At 33.8% G+C, this 18,025-nt stretch overlaps 1 protein-coding gene across 2 annotated transcripts in view; it reads right to left on the bottom strand.

Moving 5' to 3' along the window:
• Window positions 1–9,941, bottom strand: part of LOC108965472 (sodium/potassium-transporting ATPase subunit beta-2) — a 96,302-nt gene extending 86,361 nt beyond the window's left edge. Inside the window, exons 1-2 of one of the 2 annotated variants that reach the window (XM_018927920.1) lie at window positions 9,848–9,941; window positions 799–1,263 (exon numbers count right to left, since the gene is read on the bottom strand). In XM_018927920.1, the coding sequence (XP_018783465.1) occupies window positions 799–928 (130 nt within the window). In that variant the 5' untranslated portion in view covers window positions 929–1,263; window positions 9,848–9,941. Of the gene's footprint in view, window positions 1–798; window positions 1,367–9,847 lie in introns of those variants that run through there. The other variant, XM_018927919.1, reaches the window with a different exon arrangement.
• Between the last annotated feature and the right edge of the window lie 8,084 nt (window positions 9,942–18,025).

Below are 18,025 nucleotides of genomic sequence, written 5' to 3'. Positions count from 1 at the left end.
TTTTCGGCATCACCGATATTGGACTACTATAGCCCTGTCTCTTATACACATCTAGATGTGTATTAATGTATAAAAAACAACTTATATAGTATACTATGGCTCTCTACATACATTTTTTATATAGCAAACAGAATTCTCTGTGCTTGAAATTGATTTATTATACGTCTGCCTTCATATTGACTACTATATTTAGGTTACCTTTATATAATGTACGTACAGTTATATTKTTATTATAATTATTACACAACCACCATTAATTTTTTATCGTAAACAATAAATGCAATTTACTGAGCGTAAAGTGATAGTTTTGACAGTTATCAGTCAAATTGAAGCCGCCTAACAGTTTAATAATAAGCTTTATAGACGAAAGATAACTGGTAGTGGCGTGTGCAAAACGTCAAAACTGTCAAACTTATATTGAAGTTAACACATTTTACCCGAACAAATGTAATATAAAGTAAGGCGGAATTATTTTGCTTTTATTTGTAGAAAATGTACCTATAAACTTTGGTACATACAAATAACACGAAATATTGCTTAACATAATTAGAGCTAAACACTTATATTAATAAGTATGTACATTATATAGACCTCGTAAGTTCCTCAAATAAAATGCACAAAAAAACCGTCAAAATTTTCGCAAACACTTTTGGCMTAATCCTTACTCGCTTGCATAGCTACCAAATACTGTGAGGATTACGTAAATAAAACCTTACTCTATGCTATCCTATTCTGATGCTCCCACCAATAGCACTTCAAAGGGTACAATCAAATTTATTCTTCTTTAATGGTACTTACCCCAACTGCCTCCTGTTCGTCCAAGGCATTGGCTAGTTTCACTGTTCCATATGAATTTTTTGAAACCCTCCCATTTGCCCATCTTTGGCGGTGGCGAATAGTATTGTTCTGCTATCTTCTTGTCGGCCATTTTTGCTGTCTTGTGCTTTTTTTCCTTTAGGCTGCGCTGTTAGTGAAGTTGTTGCTTTTGGTTGATTTTCTACTGCCGAAGAGCTGCTGCGGCGTTTCTTAACTGTTACTGSTGTAGTTGCTCGACTTTAGTTGTCTTTTATTGTATTGTAACTGTCTTGTCGATTCGATGACTGAACTGTAGCAGTTGAGAGGGTTTCTTGTTTTTTTTTTTATTTTTAACTTTATACACTTATTTTTGTGGTATGCAAGTGTTTTTTTAATATTACTTTTATTTTATTTTATTTTAGTTCTTTGTGTCGCCTATTTTTGTTGGTAATATTTAAAGTTTATTAGCTATGTCATTGAAATAGTTCTTTGTAGGATTATTTAATATTGAACTTTTTGCTTAGTAATTTTGTTTTTTTCGTATAACAACAAGCAGTTTTGTTGTTTTCCTGTTTTTATTTATTTTAGCTTTAACTTTTCTTATTTTAGGGAAATATTTTTATAATTTATCTTGAATTTTTTTTATGAAATTTTCTTTTATCTCTTAATCAACTGGGTCGAAACATTTTTATTGTTTTTTATTTGGTTTATCTCACTGGTATGTTCGTCTTAGAATATTTTCTAAATATTATTTTTCACTGTGTATACTACGAGTTGGCTATTGCAATTCGTCAATTTGGAATATCAATGCTATTGCCACCTATAAGGGGATAGGAGTGAAAGTTTTTGTGTTAGTTGAGTTGTGCGTATTACCATCAGCTCGGTGTAATGTTGTTATGTAAAGCGTTGTAACTGTTAATTTTTCCATAACACATAATACAAATTATTTATGCACATACGATGGAAGTTTTCACCCACACTATGAGTTGGTCACACTATGAGTTAGCCACACTCTTTGAAATTTTATTAGCTTTCATTCAGTCTTTACCAATTTACACATTTACAATAACTTCAAAATTTAATACTAACAAGAGCTTTTATCCTTCATCACACACTCATATCAAAAGATTTCATTTCACCAAATTGTTCGACTTTTCTCGTCACCAATTTGGTCTCAGTTTCGACTTTTCTTGTCACAAAGTTAGCTTCCATCAAAGTTTTTACCTTTACAATTACTTCTAACGTTAACATGAGCTTTCATTCCTTATCACATATTCATTTTAGGAGCTTTAAGGGGCTTTATTAGCTTTCACAAAATATATCGACATTATATTATGTATAGTTTTTTACTATAATCTATCTATCTATCTATCTTCAGGCTTAAATATTTGAAATATTTCTCATTTGAAAAATATTGTTTTTAAAAGTTGAAATCTTACTAGAAATTACAAACAAAAAATTATATTTATAACGTAATCCTGAATTTGAACAAATGCTTCTCGCYCATTATGGTCAGGTCAGTGGTGAAACAGTATTGACAATTAGAAAACTGATAGGAGAGGTGACTCAATAGTTTCACTTACAARATATTTTATAAAATTATTACACATAACTTATAAAAAATGCTGACTTAGTGTACAAAGTCTCGTAGAATTTTTGAAAATGCTTCTAAGATTTTTAGATCAAAGTAGTAATCTATACTATAGATCCTCATTCGTTCTGATGTTTAAATTGATAGAAAATRTTTACTTACTACTCTACTAAGTATCTTGAGAGTTTGAAAAAAGCTTCTAAGATTTTTTGCATAAGTTTTTGTTTTGAAAACGAAAACTTTTTACTCAAATTGCACTTCTTTAAAAAAAAAAGCAACATAAGAAAGTTAATTAAAGGTTTACTCTTAGCCTTACGAAAATAGATATAAAAGTTATGCAACATATAATATTATTTATAGTATTTTAAGAAACTTTGCAGCAACTTCAAAAACAAATGGCTTAAAAGCTGGTGCTGCCAAATCACAGATTATATTTTGTTAATTTAGTCTATAAAGATAGAATTGTGCTCAAAAGACTACATAACTGTGAATTGTTAAAYGATTAGAAGCACAATTAAATAATATTCTCAACTTCATACGTTTGAGAAAGGCTGAAGAGATTTTTCTTTCTAATTGGTAAGATGTCCTCCTGAACACATAATTTTTTTTTTTTAATTTGCCAACTCTTTTGGCAAGCTTATTGGTTTTTTTGACAGAACTCGTGAGTTTCAAAGTCAGCTTTGAATTTTACTCAATAGAATTTGGTTATATAAATAAAAAATGCATGTTCTCAAAACTTATACTAGACCCTTGGGACCAAGCCGCCAGGAATCACATAACATGTCAATACTCTAAACATTTTTGCACACATATCAGATGACACATTTGTACACTTATACACACACAAATTCACTTCCGTTAATACGCTTGCCACTGTATATGTTACGATATACCAAGAGTACCACAAGGACAATTCAAACCATTGTTAGTTTATTTATTTTTTTCTTTCCAATAAAATTAAATATCATTGTGAAAGTTTAGCACACAACAAACTTTTTTCACAATCAAAGAATTTTATTTTCAAAAATGTTTAACAAAGTTTACTGCCTTTGCTGCGCCGCTACCTTTGCTACCCTCAATAAAATAACTGCTACTACTAACCAACTAACTGACTGACTTTATGCCTGCCGCTATTGCTGCTGTAGTCACACACAGAAATTACGATTATGTAACAGTGCACACTGTGTAAGAGGCCGCAAAGGAAACGCTGAAAATTTTTCCACACCAACAACGAATGTCATACACGATGAGACACCGAGAAAGAGCATGGTCACGAGTCATACAATATATACACGAATTGTGGGAAATGGCGTATGTGGCTAAAGCAATGAGAGTGACACGAATCACCAAAAGCTACAACACTCGTTTCTTAAGCAACAACAACGCCGTAAAAGGATAAAATCTGGAAATGGTAATAGTGCTAAAATATGGAAAAACTACTAAAAAAAGAGAGTTTAAACTAGTTGGAAAAGTTGAGAATGGCTAAAATGAGAGTAAAGAAGGCTTAGAGCTTACGCGATAGGTGCGTGTACTAAAAAATACCATACGAAAACCCGTGCACACTTAATATGAGCGAAAAATGAAGGACGAAGGATATGAAAAAATTAATGTGGTGGAAAACTGGAAAACCAAATACTGGAAACAAGTCGAGCAACGTAGCATAAATATGGACAAATCTGTGCAGGCTATAATATACTGATTTATAAAGTACATGGTAGCGTCAACTTCACACTATCTCCATTGGGGGACAGTAAATAACCAATTATAGTAGGAGTTATGATTTTTAGTACGCATATGTTGGAATATTTGTTACAGTTACCACGGTAAAATGTTTGTGCAAATGAAAAAGTGGTTTTTAAGTRACAAGATTCATTAAAGTGCAGAAGAAGGATCTTACAACATTTATTGTTATATAATTAATTGAAGGAAAAGTTAAAAATTTATCTTTGTTTTCTTGGGGCTATAGTTTTGAATAGATAATTTCATCGATTTATACAGAGGTTTCTCTTATGATAAAAAAAAAAAAAAAACAATTTCTTCAAGTGTGTTTTTTGGCTGAAAATTAAAACATAGCTTTAAAGTGAAATAAGAGATATATAAATGAAAATTTCCAAGAAATGAAAATGAAAAAATTTAATTAATAAAAGTGCGTCAAAAAATTGTTCACAACCAAATTTCTTGTCAATATATCCTTTTTTGGTCTAGCTATAGAATTAGAAACGTGATAACGAAATAGAGGTTTTAGAGACTTTGTCCATAATTTTAAAATTATTAACTTATTCTTCAAAATCTATGCCCCTTCAAAGTTATCTTCCTTGACCACGATACACTTGTGTCAACATTTTTTTTTAATCTTCGAAACTGTTATTAATGTTAACTTCCAGAATAGCCTTCAATGCGCGTTTAATGTCTTCAATTGAGTCAAAACGGTTTCCACGAAGCGGTCATTTGAGTTTGCTGAATAGTCACAGCAAGCCATAGCCATAGCAAGTCACACTGGACTAAATCAGGCGAATACAGTGGCTTCGTCACGATGTTGGCTGAATATTTGTCGAAAAACTTACGAAGAAACAATGCGGTATGTGACGGTGCATTACCGCCACTCTAGTGGTGGTTATGAATAATTATGATTTACAAYGATTATTTGTTCTGACATCATTTTTTCATTGGGCAAAATATTTTTTCTTTTTATATTTCTGACACCCGCGCCGCCCTTTTTTTACTATAACTACTTAGGGTCTTTAGTTGCAGCATAACTTCAAGAAACATGCAAAAGTGTTACCATAGTATAGTATATCGTACAATATAAATTTATTGGAAGTAAAAATGAAACACTAGAATCAAGAATTGTCTATTCGAGTGAAGTCCAAAATGCAAATACAGTCGTAAACATTGACCCAAAACGACWAAGTATTCGAAGCGGTCAATTGAATAACCAGAGTGTGATTACTTGTATGGCAAATAAAGAGTAGTAGTTTTCCATGAACCAACATTGTTGAAAAGTAAGATTTGTGGTCTTTTTCCCCTAATGATATGAAACTCAAAAGACCTATTTAAAGAGACAGCATTGTTAATATGTTATGTTAATTAATTTGCTATAACTACAATATCGTCACCTAAAATGCAAACCAGCGTATCATCAAAAAAATTGGTTTAGTCAGGTGTAATCAATATAACTATAACCAAATCTCAAATCTTATTTCAATATGCGTAGTTTTCATTTCAAACTTATAAAAAGTGATGTTACGTTATTTGCATTGTAGGTGCGGATATAGGTAATGGTTTGAAAATCAGTAAAAAAAAAAATATTAACATTTTTATACAGAAGAAAGTGTCATGGTTTAAGATCACAATAAATTATATAAATTATTTTTCTCATAAATTGAACAAACACTCTCTATTTTTTCATTTGTTCAAAAATTTGATGCACCATAACTAATTCTAGTTGATCAAATTTCTACTATTGATCTCTCGTAGGATCTTATAGTCAAGACTAGAGAGAGTATCATTACTAATATTAGTACTGAATAACCTTGTGAGGGTATATCATAAAATATTTTGGATGAAAAAATGGATCACTAAATCCAAAAATTTGCTTTTCGAACGAAATCGAAAGTGCAAATACGATCGTAAACATTGTACCAAATCGCCTAGAGAACACATCTGTTTCAAATAAATAGTGCATAGAAGACTATGAATAAACAATTTTGGAAACTAAATTTATATTGTTGTAATTTCTTAAATGAAACAGTTATATACAAGCTAAATTTAGAAGAATAACCAAAACAATGGAGTAAGGACTTGAAAATAGATCGGTTGTAAAGAATGAAGTATAAAACTCAAAAGATCTATTCAAAGAAACAGCATTGCTAATATGTTATATTAAGGGATTGCTCTAAGGTTATGGCTCGTATGAAATGGTTTGAAAATCACTTAACAAAAATAATCACGTTTCTATACAAAAGAAAATTTATACCAATAAGACCTCAAAAAACTATTTTTTGACCAAAAGGCGAAAAATCTCCTATCTCCCAGAGAATCTTAAATTCGAGACTGGACAGAGTATCTTTACCAGAAGCTGTAGAAGAAACAAAAGAAAAATTTAAAAAAAAAAAGAGTACCAAATGCTATACAGGTTATGCGGTACACATTGTAGTTTCTGCTTACATAGTTCACTCATGGTTTTATTGCAGCCCTGAATTAACTATTGTTAATTACCCTTAAAACTGTTTTCAGACTTTCCGTTTTTTTTTTTTGTTTTTCGTTAAACTTTCGTATGAAGTAGTTTGTAAAGGTAAAATTTCCGAATACATTTGAACTGCTAATTATATTCCTACAATAATTTGATGCAATAAAGTTTTGATAAACAAAAATTGGTACTTTTCTATAAATTCCTCAGCACCTACACAATCAACCCTCCTTTATATTGATTTAGGTCAATGAACATTTACTTAGGTAAATAGCTGATTTGCATTTTATTATACTTTTATTGCTTACATTAATACCCTGACTAGGTCACGCAGAGCAGGTTTTTCACCTATGCGCTTGATTGCATGCTAAGCAAAAATTTATTGTAAAATTTAAAGAAAGACTTCAAAAACACCTGCTTGCCTGAATTTGTTAAAGCAAACTTATATAAAACGTATTTAAGAGATGTTGAAATGAAAGGGAAGAAAAAAATACATTACACACTTATGGGGGTAATAATTAGCTTTCAACAGAGTTTATAATAACCGGAGAGAAACGTCGGAGATGTATACATATATATTTTTCGGCATCACCGATATTGGACTACTATAGCCTACAGCTGTAATACGAACTGAATTATTGAAAACAAGTCATTTTACGGAGAAGTTTTTCATTTTTCAAGATATCTTCACGCAATTCGATACTTATTTGTTCAAAGTATCGTTACAATCTCTGAATTAATTTCTCGGTTCGAACTATTGTAGCATAAAGCTGTCATATGAACTGAAACATCAATATCAAATTCTTGATTCTTATATGGACAAATATTTTATTTGTCAAGATATCTTTACACAATTTGGCACTTATAATTGTCCAAGGTCTCATATCGAAACAATATGACATATTGCTGTTGTACAACTGAAACATCAAAATAAATATTTTGTATACCCTTTAAAGTTATTAGAAATGCACATACGAAGAGAACTATAGCTTCGGTGAAGCCGAAGTTAATTTTTATGCTTATTCTCGTCTTGGAAAAATTCTGAGCAATTATATTCGTTAAATTAAATAATAATTGGATGAGATAAATATAGAGATCAAAAATTTAAATAAAAATATTTATATATAAAGAAATGTAAATACATATGTATATAAAAAATCTATATATACATATTTATATAATATTTTTCTCATATTATRAAACATTGTCTCCGCTGAGTATTTATTAAGACAGCACTTGCAAATGAAAATTGTATAATGGCGCACAAAAGGACTACAGAAAATTAATAATCGCCATTTGCGGCTGTTGAAAGTATCAAGGATACGCCAACGCCGCAATACTACCGCACAATGCACTGATGACAAGTATAGTGATGACTTTAGGCAACATAACGGTGCTTGAAAACAGCACGGTTGGCATGTGACAGGATATGGCAATATCAATGACAGCGAAAATAAATTAAAGGCAAAAGAACAGATTAAAAAAGTTACGAAATAAATATGAGCGAACAAATTTTTGTGCTCATATTTTACTAAAGGCTTACGATTGTGTGGCGGGGTGCAGCGAAGAGATTTTCAAAATGAACACGTTCATGTGATGGAGGCAAGAAAGCTGCAGGCCAGCACGGAAACGCACGAAACACCATGAAMGGAAGAAGCAGGAAGGAGGCGCGGCATATCAGACCAACAACGACGAAGAGAATGCTGGAAAAACTGGCTAACTTTACACAACTACACATACAAATATATATATACATATATATAAGGATATGTACGTGAAATGAGCACACGAGCAGCGCACCGACTTCCTAGCGATGACCAAACATGTGAGTAAGTGAAAATTCGTTTAAACGAAAATCCGAATTTTATACGTTCGTCAGCCGTTATATAGTGTTGGSACCGAAAATCGGCTAACGGTTTACGTATGCCGTTGACACAAGCAAAATGGAGCAATGAAGCGAATGAAGCCAGCAATAGACTTGAAGCACGCGACCGCCCGAAAAGAATACGAAGCCTAGCATAGCCTGGCGGCAACAATTCGTTAGCTAACACATATACACTAACGAAAGCACAAACACATAAACATATATCTATATTTATATATACATATATAAATGGAGGTGCACGCGTTGGAGTAGTAACACTTCGAGGCGCGTAGACACAGACACAAAATGCGTGTCACTAGAGCTGTAGCGAAATTATGTATTATCCTTGCTAGGTGCTCGGCAATTGTTGGCTAGTAGCACTTGAGTGTGCCATGACACTCTTTACTCGTAGTTAAATAAGACAAACTGCTTCGTTTGTTCTCGTGCGCTCGTTCGCTTTCCCACTTGTGTTGACGTGCTCGCTCTCTCTCTCGTACTGTGGCAGGATATTCGTGCTGACGCTGAGGCGCCTGGTTCTCGACGAAACTATTACCAAATCGGCAAAATGTTTTTTTAAGTTGAGTTTTTCAGAAAATATTGTAGTTATATTTTTGCCAAAACCTCACTGGAGCCACAGCGTTATATAATTTTATGTTTTTATCGAACTTTAGACAACTTTTAGGTCCATAATTTGCATTTSCTTCGAGCCCTCAATCGCGCAGCATAGTGTGATATAACACATATATTTTTTCATGGCTGTCCTTGAAAGTCCTTTTTTAGTTTCCATGGGAATTTTAGACTATRCACAGATTTTTTTAAAGTTTTTTCTTTCATAAAAAACGTTTTTGTTTAGAAAATAGCTGCATAACTTGGCGAAAAATCGAATTTCTGTATGTATTTGAAAAGTGACCAGGATATCAAATTCCTTTTGCACATTTTTTACTCGCACGCACACATTTATGTAAAGCATACAAGTACACACACTTTTCAAAAATCACACAAAACTCAGTTTTAAGCACTTTTTTCATTAAAAAAAAATATAATTTTGTGCACAACTTTTTCATGCYTTTCAGCCAATGTCAAAAAGTCCTTCTTCAATCAGAAAATCCTTCASAGTTTGGCTTTTTCACGTTCGATTTTTCACCAGGCTTTATGTAATTTTCACGATATAGCGCCAGGCGCGCATTATATTATACAAGTGCGAAAGAGAAAAAGCCAGCACCGAAGACCGAACATATAATATCCAGCAGGTCAACTTTTATGAAAATATTCACAAAGTTTTTACTTTTTTCATTAAAGAAAACCGCACATTTTCACTAAAAATGTTTTTGAAAGATATGTATTCACACGCACCCACACACACACACACTGATTATAGTATATGTATGTATTTTGCAGAAGCCTTTACTGCTTTTTGTTGTATATTTAATCCGCACTAAACGACGAGTCGAGGAGCTACCGTTCACAGTTAAAACGCCAATGATAGTGTCTTCGCTGCAACTGACCGAAACGACTTATCGTACGCTTGCTCTAAGCTATGGCAAACGCCGCCGAACGCTCTATATTATCGCTGCGCTGCTTTGCGCTGTACTTCGGCTGGAACAAGTCGCTATAAATGTGCTAAAAAGCAAAGAGGCAGCAGAGAATGTGAATAATGTAATAGATTGTTTGTGTAACAAAAGCTCTCGTATAAAGCTTTCAACTAGTGCAGACTGGTGCCAAATTCCAAATCGGAAAATGTGCTTGTTGGTATACAAAATGATGGGTGGTGTTCTACTTGAAAGCTCGTGTTAATGGATGATTGATTTATAAGGCAGTTATTTCAAAATAACTGTAAAAAAGCTTTCCATAAAAGACATGGACAGACATGGGAGCCAAGTCGCGTGTGCGACCCCTGTTTGTTTGGTGATAAGAAATATTTCGTCTTGCCTGCTTGACGACCATAACCATTTTCTTCACATCTTTTTTCGGTCTGGAAAAAGTAGATCTAACGGCGCGGATGAAGAGGCCAATAATATCAAAATCATTGGCGTATGCGAGAAACTRTGCACTTTTATAGAAGAAGGTCTTAAACCTCGTTTAGAGTTCCTACCCGATCCTCGCGGAGCTTTTGGTATTGCTCAACGTCGGTTTACACAGCCACATTAATTTTGCGGTGATACCAAATTTAGACATAGCGGCATAAAGCCAGCTTTTTTTCGCGCTGTCAAAAGCAGCTGTAAAATCGACGAAGAGGTGGTCGGTCCTCTTTTCCAAGATTTGGCGCATATTGAATATCTGATCAGTTGTTTATTTTCCAGACCTAAGGCCACACTTATAATGTCCAATAGGTTTATTGACGGTGGGGTTTAATCGTTCACACAATATGCGATATTTAGGAGGCTTATCTCAAATTGTGAGGTCTCCCTTATTGTGGATTGGCCAGAGCGCACTTAAATAGCAAGCTTTCGTCCGACCATACTCTACAAAGAAGTTGAAGCATGCTTTTTATCAATTCTTCGTCGCCGTGTTTGAATATATTGGCTGGCAATCCATCGGCCCCCGTCGCTTTGTTGTTCTTCTATTGTAATTTCTATTCAAGCTTCTTCATGGTCCCTCCATTTATTGCGAAATAGGGTTCACCATAACCTAGTGTTATACTAACATTGCCATTCAGCAAGCTGGAGAAGTGGTCTCTCCATAATTTTAGTATGATCCGGGCATATATAACTATATCACCTTTGAGGGTTCTGCAGGAGTATGCTCCGGCCTTGAAACCTTCTCTTAGTCCTTCCTTTTCAGCGATCTTGTTAAGCTCTTCATACTCACGCATATCGCTCTCTCTCTCTGTTTTTGTCTGAAAATGCGTCTCGCACGTGTTGTGGTCAATTGCAAAACTGCGAAGTAGACAGTCTGTTTTCTCTCTACTACAAAGCGATACTTCTCCTCGTACTAGCTGTTCCTTCGCCTTTTCCGAAAATCAGTGGTTTCACTTGCAGCTGTACGAAAGGAGCTTGAAATTCCGTCCCACAGTTCCTAAATACCGGATTGCTGATGAATACTCTCGGAGAACAAGGGTGCCATTCGAGTAGAAATTCGTTCGTTTGTCTGTTGTGATGGCAGCTTCTCGCCGTTGAACTTTCCRTGTTTTGTTGACGTGAGTTTAGTTTTCATGGGTGGTATTTTTAACGTAGTGGGTGCCAATGTAACCTTTAACTCATACACTTTTGTCCTCCTGCATAATTGCATTAAAATATGATGTATTATATTGCACCAACCAACTTACAGGTTGTTAAATATCTGAAGTGCGAAAATCAAAAAAGAACATTGAAGAAGAGTCCATTTGTACAAAACATGCATCCAAAGAAACTGAATTATTCCAACTAATGGCATATAATTGAATATCTCGGCGATTTCGAAACTAAATTCCGGACAAGCGGAAACTGAAGCCATACTTATGAACTTGTGTGGGAAAGAAAAATGCCAATTAACTTCCTGAAATAAAAATTGAATCTATTACTTAATTACACTACGGAATCCACAAATTTCCCATATGTACGTTTTACACATATCAATAAAAGTGCTCTGAGAGACAACATTGAAGAGCTTTCCATGCGTTAACTTTTGCACTCTTTCAATACTGAACTAAGAACTGCTCTAATTGGAAATAAAATCGGTATTGCAAACATTTAACCGTTGCTCATTACTACAAATGTATTGTGGGTGCAGTCCCTCAAACCACAACATAGSCCGCTAAGACGAATTCCAATACATGTTGAGAGCTTGCAGTTGCCAGTCAAGAAATTAGAGAGTGCGCATGTGCGGCGAAAGAGCACATCTACATGTACATACACATGTACCGTGGTATAAGAGAAAGTGATAAAGCTGTGTAGAAATTGCTAAAAATAGTAGAAAATTTGAAAATGCTTTTTATTGATTGGTTTCAATATATAGAGAAAGAGACTTGAGGTACCTATCACTCGAATGGTCCGACGAGTGTCGAAGAAAGAGCGAACTACAATCGCGTTCGGCCTGAGTATTAGAGCAGGGCTRGAGTGGTATGACATATACAAAATTTCTGTTGTATAACTATAGGCGCATATACKGGTATGAAAAGCGATTGTGAGTATGCGTGAGTGCGTGTATGCCTTGGAAGAAGAAAAAGTTGAAGCGGTGGTATRTGCGCTGGCACTGTATTGGTGTACTAATGCGATAGAACTTTTCCAACTCTGTTAAATATTTAATATGTAAAAATTCATTATTTCTATAAGTGGGTTAAATGAGTATCGGTACATAGTCAGAGCGCTGGCGAGAGTGTGAGAGAGTAAATTCAATATAATAAAAATCCCAAAGAAGCGTTTTAGTGCAGCGTTCTGATGATTTGGAGTAGGAAAYAGCAAGGCGCTTTTATGTGAACCGAAAGTTAATGTGTGGTATGACAATGGAGATTTAGGTACCATTTTGAGTGGGGAAAATTTCCAATACAATTATTTTSGTACAAGAATGTCACAAATAATTATGCAATTGAGTGCAAAATGCAGTTGATAAAAATGTTTGAAATAAAATTTAAAATGCATAAGCAAATTMATATGTGTATATTAGGCTGAGAATGTAACTAATTTTTTTATAAAGAGAACCCTTATTTTTTCCTCTACGCTGAAAAGACTTAAACAAAAATAATTCATTACACTGAATAATACTAGTCGGTGAACCAAACAAAAATTTTCAAGACAATGACTCATTGTAACAAAAATTAATTTCTTCGTTGCTCGAAGTTACCCTGAAAATTGAGTTTATTGAAAAAAATTCTTATTAATTATACCCTAAGGAGTAAGTTCATAAAAAAAATAAAAATATGGAGATCATTTATGATATGTTCCTTTTACTTCAATGAAATATAACATTTTGGGGTCAAACTTACAACACAGAAGCTACAAAATTTCAAAACAACGTCAGCACTTTTGAGGTATAATTTTTTTCTTCGAAGATCCAATTCTGTTTCCATTAGAAACACTTCTATAAATTTGATTAAAAAAAAACATTACACTATTGAAATAAGAAAATAAAGTAGATTGATCCATCGTTTCCATCAATCAATTAAAAAAAAAGGACAGAGTTTTAAATCTAATAGGGAATGTTTATTATGATCCAAAAGAATTTATTTTGGAATTTATCCCGCGTTGTTTTTTGCTCCAAGTCCTGAATCGAAGCGGGATKGTCYGCATAGATTTATTCATTGATGCGATTTGCGAAACGAAATGTCTCCGAGATCKTGAGCTTTATTTTCAATCATCAAATAGRCGGTTATCAGATTATCATGGCGCGATAATGATCGCCATTGACGGTTACGATCTCACCGGCATTATTGAACAAATATGGGCCGAAGATTTCACCAACCCACAAACCACACCAGACCGTGTTTTTTTATGATGAAATAGCTGCACTTGAATCTATTCAGGTTGCTCTTCATCCCAAATGCGGCTATTTTTCTTGTAAAATGCGCCACGTCAGTCCATACGTCAGTCCGGTAACGATTTTCAAACAAATATTATATGGATAAAAATTGTACTGTCTTACGTGTACGAATTGCTTTGATCAAAATTGTATTAACCGTTTCTACTCTTCTTGTACCTGCATGTATTTGAATCCTGCTATTCACYAGTTGTTCGTTCGATTTGCTACTTTCCAAGGCTTAGCTATTATAACATTGTATGATAGTAAATGTTTTCTTAAAAAGCTCTTTTTATAATATTGGGAGAAAGTCTGGGATTATTATTRGATCGACCTTTGAATATTTGGGTGCTTTTTTAGACTATGATAGACCACGTTTTGTTCATATTATAAAATGCAATTTATTTGTCTCACATCTTTCAACACTAATTCTCTCAAATTCAGCAATTTTTATACTAACGAAAGTGACAATTTCTATATTATTCATAACATTAAAAGCTTTTTGTGGGTTACCAAATAAAAGTATGAGGCCGTAAAAGTTCTTTTGTGCTATGCGAAAGCATTTTGCAAATCGCTAAAGTCATTTTAAATAATGACTTCCAGTTTTAAGCTTAAGTGTCTGAAAATTAACCGACACCCACAAGAATGGACGTTTCTTCGCAGAAATTACTATATAAATTCATATAGTTGATAGTTGTGCTTTTAAACTCTTAAATATTTAGAAGACATTAATAAAGAGAATTTTAGATCCGAACAAAGGTTTTCTAGAAAATTTTGCCGCGTACTGTAATTAATAAATTTTGTGAACCTACTTCACTTTAAATAATACAATATTTGAGAATTTATGACAAATGCAGCGACATTTTTTTCGGAAGCTTTAATAACAGATGTAACGAAATGTATCCATTTCGGTTCCACACAACATGTTCGAACTTAAAAACTACTGCAAAACACATAGTATATATTGGGTCGTCGAAAAAGTTTTTTCGTATTTGGTCAATGGATGTCATTGCAGTCGTATATCTCCGGTAAAAATGCAAAAAAAGTRTTCGACCAAAMTGGTACATATTTGTTTATTTATTTATTAGTATAAATATATAAGAAAATAAGTTGTAGTTTGATTAGAAATACGAAAGGACTTTTTCGACTACCCAATATTATTTCTGATTTTGAAGCAGACTGCTATTACAGAGTAGCTAAGAGGGTACTAAAAAAATTCTAGTCAAAAATTTTCAACTCAACTTGTAGTTATTTTCGAAAAGTACATAGTCTTATATTAATATTTAAAAATTAAATAGGATTCGGTCACCGTTATACTGGAAATTATGAAATCTAAGGAAAAGGAAACTTTTTGGAATTGAAGCTATATAGGAAATGGGGTCACCAGGAACATAACAATATGCTGCACGTCACTTTGCCCGGTACTTAAGGGGCTATACCAGTGTGACACTTTCAAAAAAAAAAAAATTTTATCTGCTTTTTCGAAAGCTTATATTTTCATAAATATCCTGTGAAATCGGGAAGGTCGTATATTGTGTAGTTTTTAGGTGGCAGCGTTCTAAAGAGTGACCGTTCGGAGGTGCAAACATATATAAGTGGAACTTTCAACGCATTTTTCTCGAAACAACATTTTTCAAATTTACTGGCGTCATAACTCAACGAGAAATTAACCGAACGACTTCAAATTAAAACTGAGTATTTTTGAATACATTTAACAATTTTTTACCTAAAAAACGATGTTTTTTTAAATTACGCAATTTTGTTAATTTTTGATATTTTCCAAATATCATAGATCATTATATAGGAAATATCTTTAAATTTAATAAAATTTTAAAATTTTTTTGTTTCAGCTACTCATTCGGCCGGAATCATGCCAACAGTTGGGGCACTTTTTTTGGCACCTCCACAAACAGCCCATAACTCCGTTATTTTTCAACATTTTTGTAAAAAAAAAATTCTTTAAATATAGCTGAAAATATACCTTATTACGTTCGAAGAASTTGGAAAAATTCAATCGCGTATTTTCTCTTCAAAAAATTCACGAAAATCGCCTCATTTTTCATGCGTCACACTGGTATAGCGCCTTCAATCACATTTTGTCTAAGGTGAGTCTCTCTTCAATTTCCATGTTCCAGAAGCTACTTATAGCATCTTATGAAAGTTGGAAAATAAGCTCAACTCCTGAAGCATAACTCTATCGCATGGAACTACTATAAGCAGGTTGAATAAAATTAAGGTAAATCAAAGGTTTAGTTCAAAAAATTAAAATTTAAATGAAAAGACCTTCAAACAGCTTGTTTAATGTGAAATAAAGATGATTTATTTTGAACTATGATTATTTTGTGTGACTTTTTCGGATAACATCCAGAAAATAATCCTCGTTATCTCAAGGAATCACTGGTGATTACCAAAAATCCAAATTGAAACATTTGTAACATACCAAAATATGACAGGAAAATTTTTACCAAAATGTGCAATCAAAATTTATAACTAAAACCAGTGACCTTTTTGAAACACCAACAACTTAACCTCTTACTTACTTAGATTGTTTGCCCACTTTTGACACGAATACTTTCACGTCTATTTGACCTAACAAAAACAGCCACGTGACACACATACACATACATCGTACAGAAATGCACACTGTTGTAAGAAGACAAAGGCCACAGGCCACAATCCCCTACACGAGTTACGTCATTCCTCAGCTGTTGTTATCTAACCGAAAAGGAGCAAGCGAGCAGCAAAAACAAATACAACACATACCAACAAATAAAGGCAGAAATAAGAGGGAGCGCATAACAAACACAGAAGTTTTTTTCGCTCTGTGCTGCAATAAAATAGGCAATCAGTATTGTTGTGCTTTTCCAATGCAACCCTGTAACTATTTGTGAATTTGGCTTTTGGTAAAGTTGCACAGAGATGTACAAGTATATTTGGATATATATATAGTCCTGTCTATACAAAACGCCGTGGCGCCACAATAAAAATCCACACCCACACCTGAGTCTAGGACTACTTTTACTGGGAGATGTTAAGTTCTCATGGTCTTATTATTTTACATTTATACATATACATGAACACTTGAAAGGAATTCGTCTTCATGCTCATGCTGCTCTCATACAGACCACTCTTACCTACTCTCCACTCACGCTCTTAAACTTTCGAAGGCAGYGGGTACCGCAGTAAACGCATTGAATGTATAGCTTGGCTTGGAGTTGAATCTATGAACTAACGGTTGTGTGTCACCCATTGCAAACGAAGTCCTTAGCGCTGTGGTACGAAGGACATATCGACTACTTTAACGAATGCCGCCACATAAATATTTTACAAATGGGCACAATAGGATACTAACAAACAAAAGCCACCTCAGTAACACCGTTATTGGTTTGTGGAGTATTTCCATTACGAATATAATTTCGTTTACTGTGGATTCGGGTAGCAAGCATAACTTTTTTGCTTATTTTCTTCGGCGCTGTATTCTTGTGATTGTCGATGTTTAGCTTTCTTCCTGACTTTTTGCTGACACCGTGTCTCTTGGGAGGAGTCAGCAACCAAATGATTATGGCGTTAAGATATTACGCACATCGGCCCACAGCCATCATTAGGGTAGATGAGGGTACAACGTAATACCATTTCATTGACCCAGACTGAAAAAAAAGCAATTTGAATAATTTTAATGTTAGTCTTTTGTAGCGCCTCAAAATACTACTATGAGCAATRAATAGTAAGACTTTGTTCGTAAAGTTAAAATTCTTAATTTRGTCTTCAAAATCTATGTCGTCTCCCTCAAAATAGTCCTGATTGACTTTTTCCAGGTCGTGAGCATAGATTTAGACTCAGCGCTAGAAATAATACGTTTCATGACATCCTCTAAGTCGGAAAACATCATTTCATTGGTTGGTGATTTTGGAACCAATCGTACTTTCTCTTTTCGTAGGCCCAAATGATCTTTCAAAATGGTTTTCACTGATGTTTCCGATATGCCAGCGATGTCAGTATGATCTCTGACTGCTAATTTTCAAACACCAAATCCTTTATTTTATTGACGTGTTGATCATTAGTTGATGTTGATGGCCGTCCTGGACGCGGTTCATCGTCAACGCATTCTCAACACACTCTAAATAATTTATATCAGTTAAAAACCCTTACTCTTAAC

This window comes from Bactrocera latifrons, unplaced genomic scaffold (genome assembly GCF_001853355.1).
Source record: "Bactrocera latifrons isolate USDA-ARS-PBARC rearing strain unplaced genomic scaffold, ASM185335v1 scaffold_14, whole genome shotgun sequence".
Taxonomy (NCBI): Eukaryota; Metazoa; Arthropoda; class Insecta; order Diptera; family Tephritidae; genus Bactrocera; species Bactrocera latifrons.
This window is presented reverse-complemented; position numbering and strand designations above follow the sequence as displayed.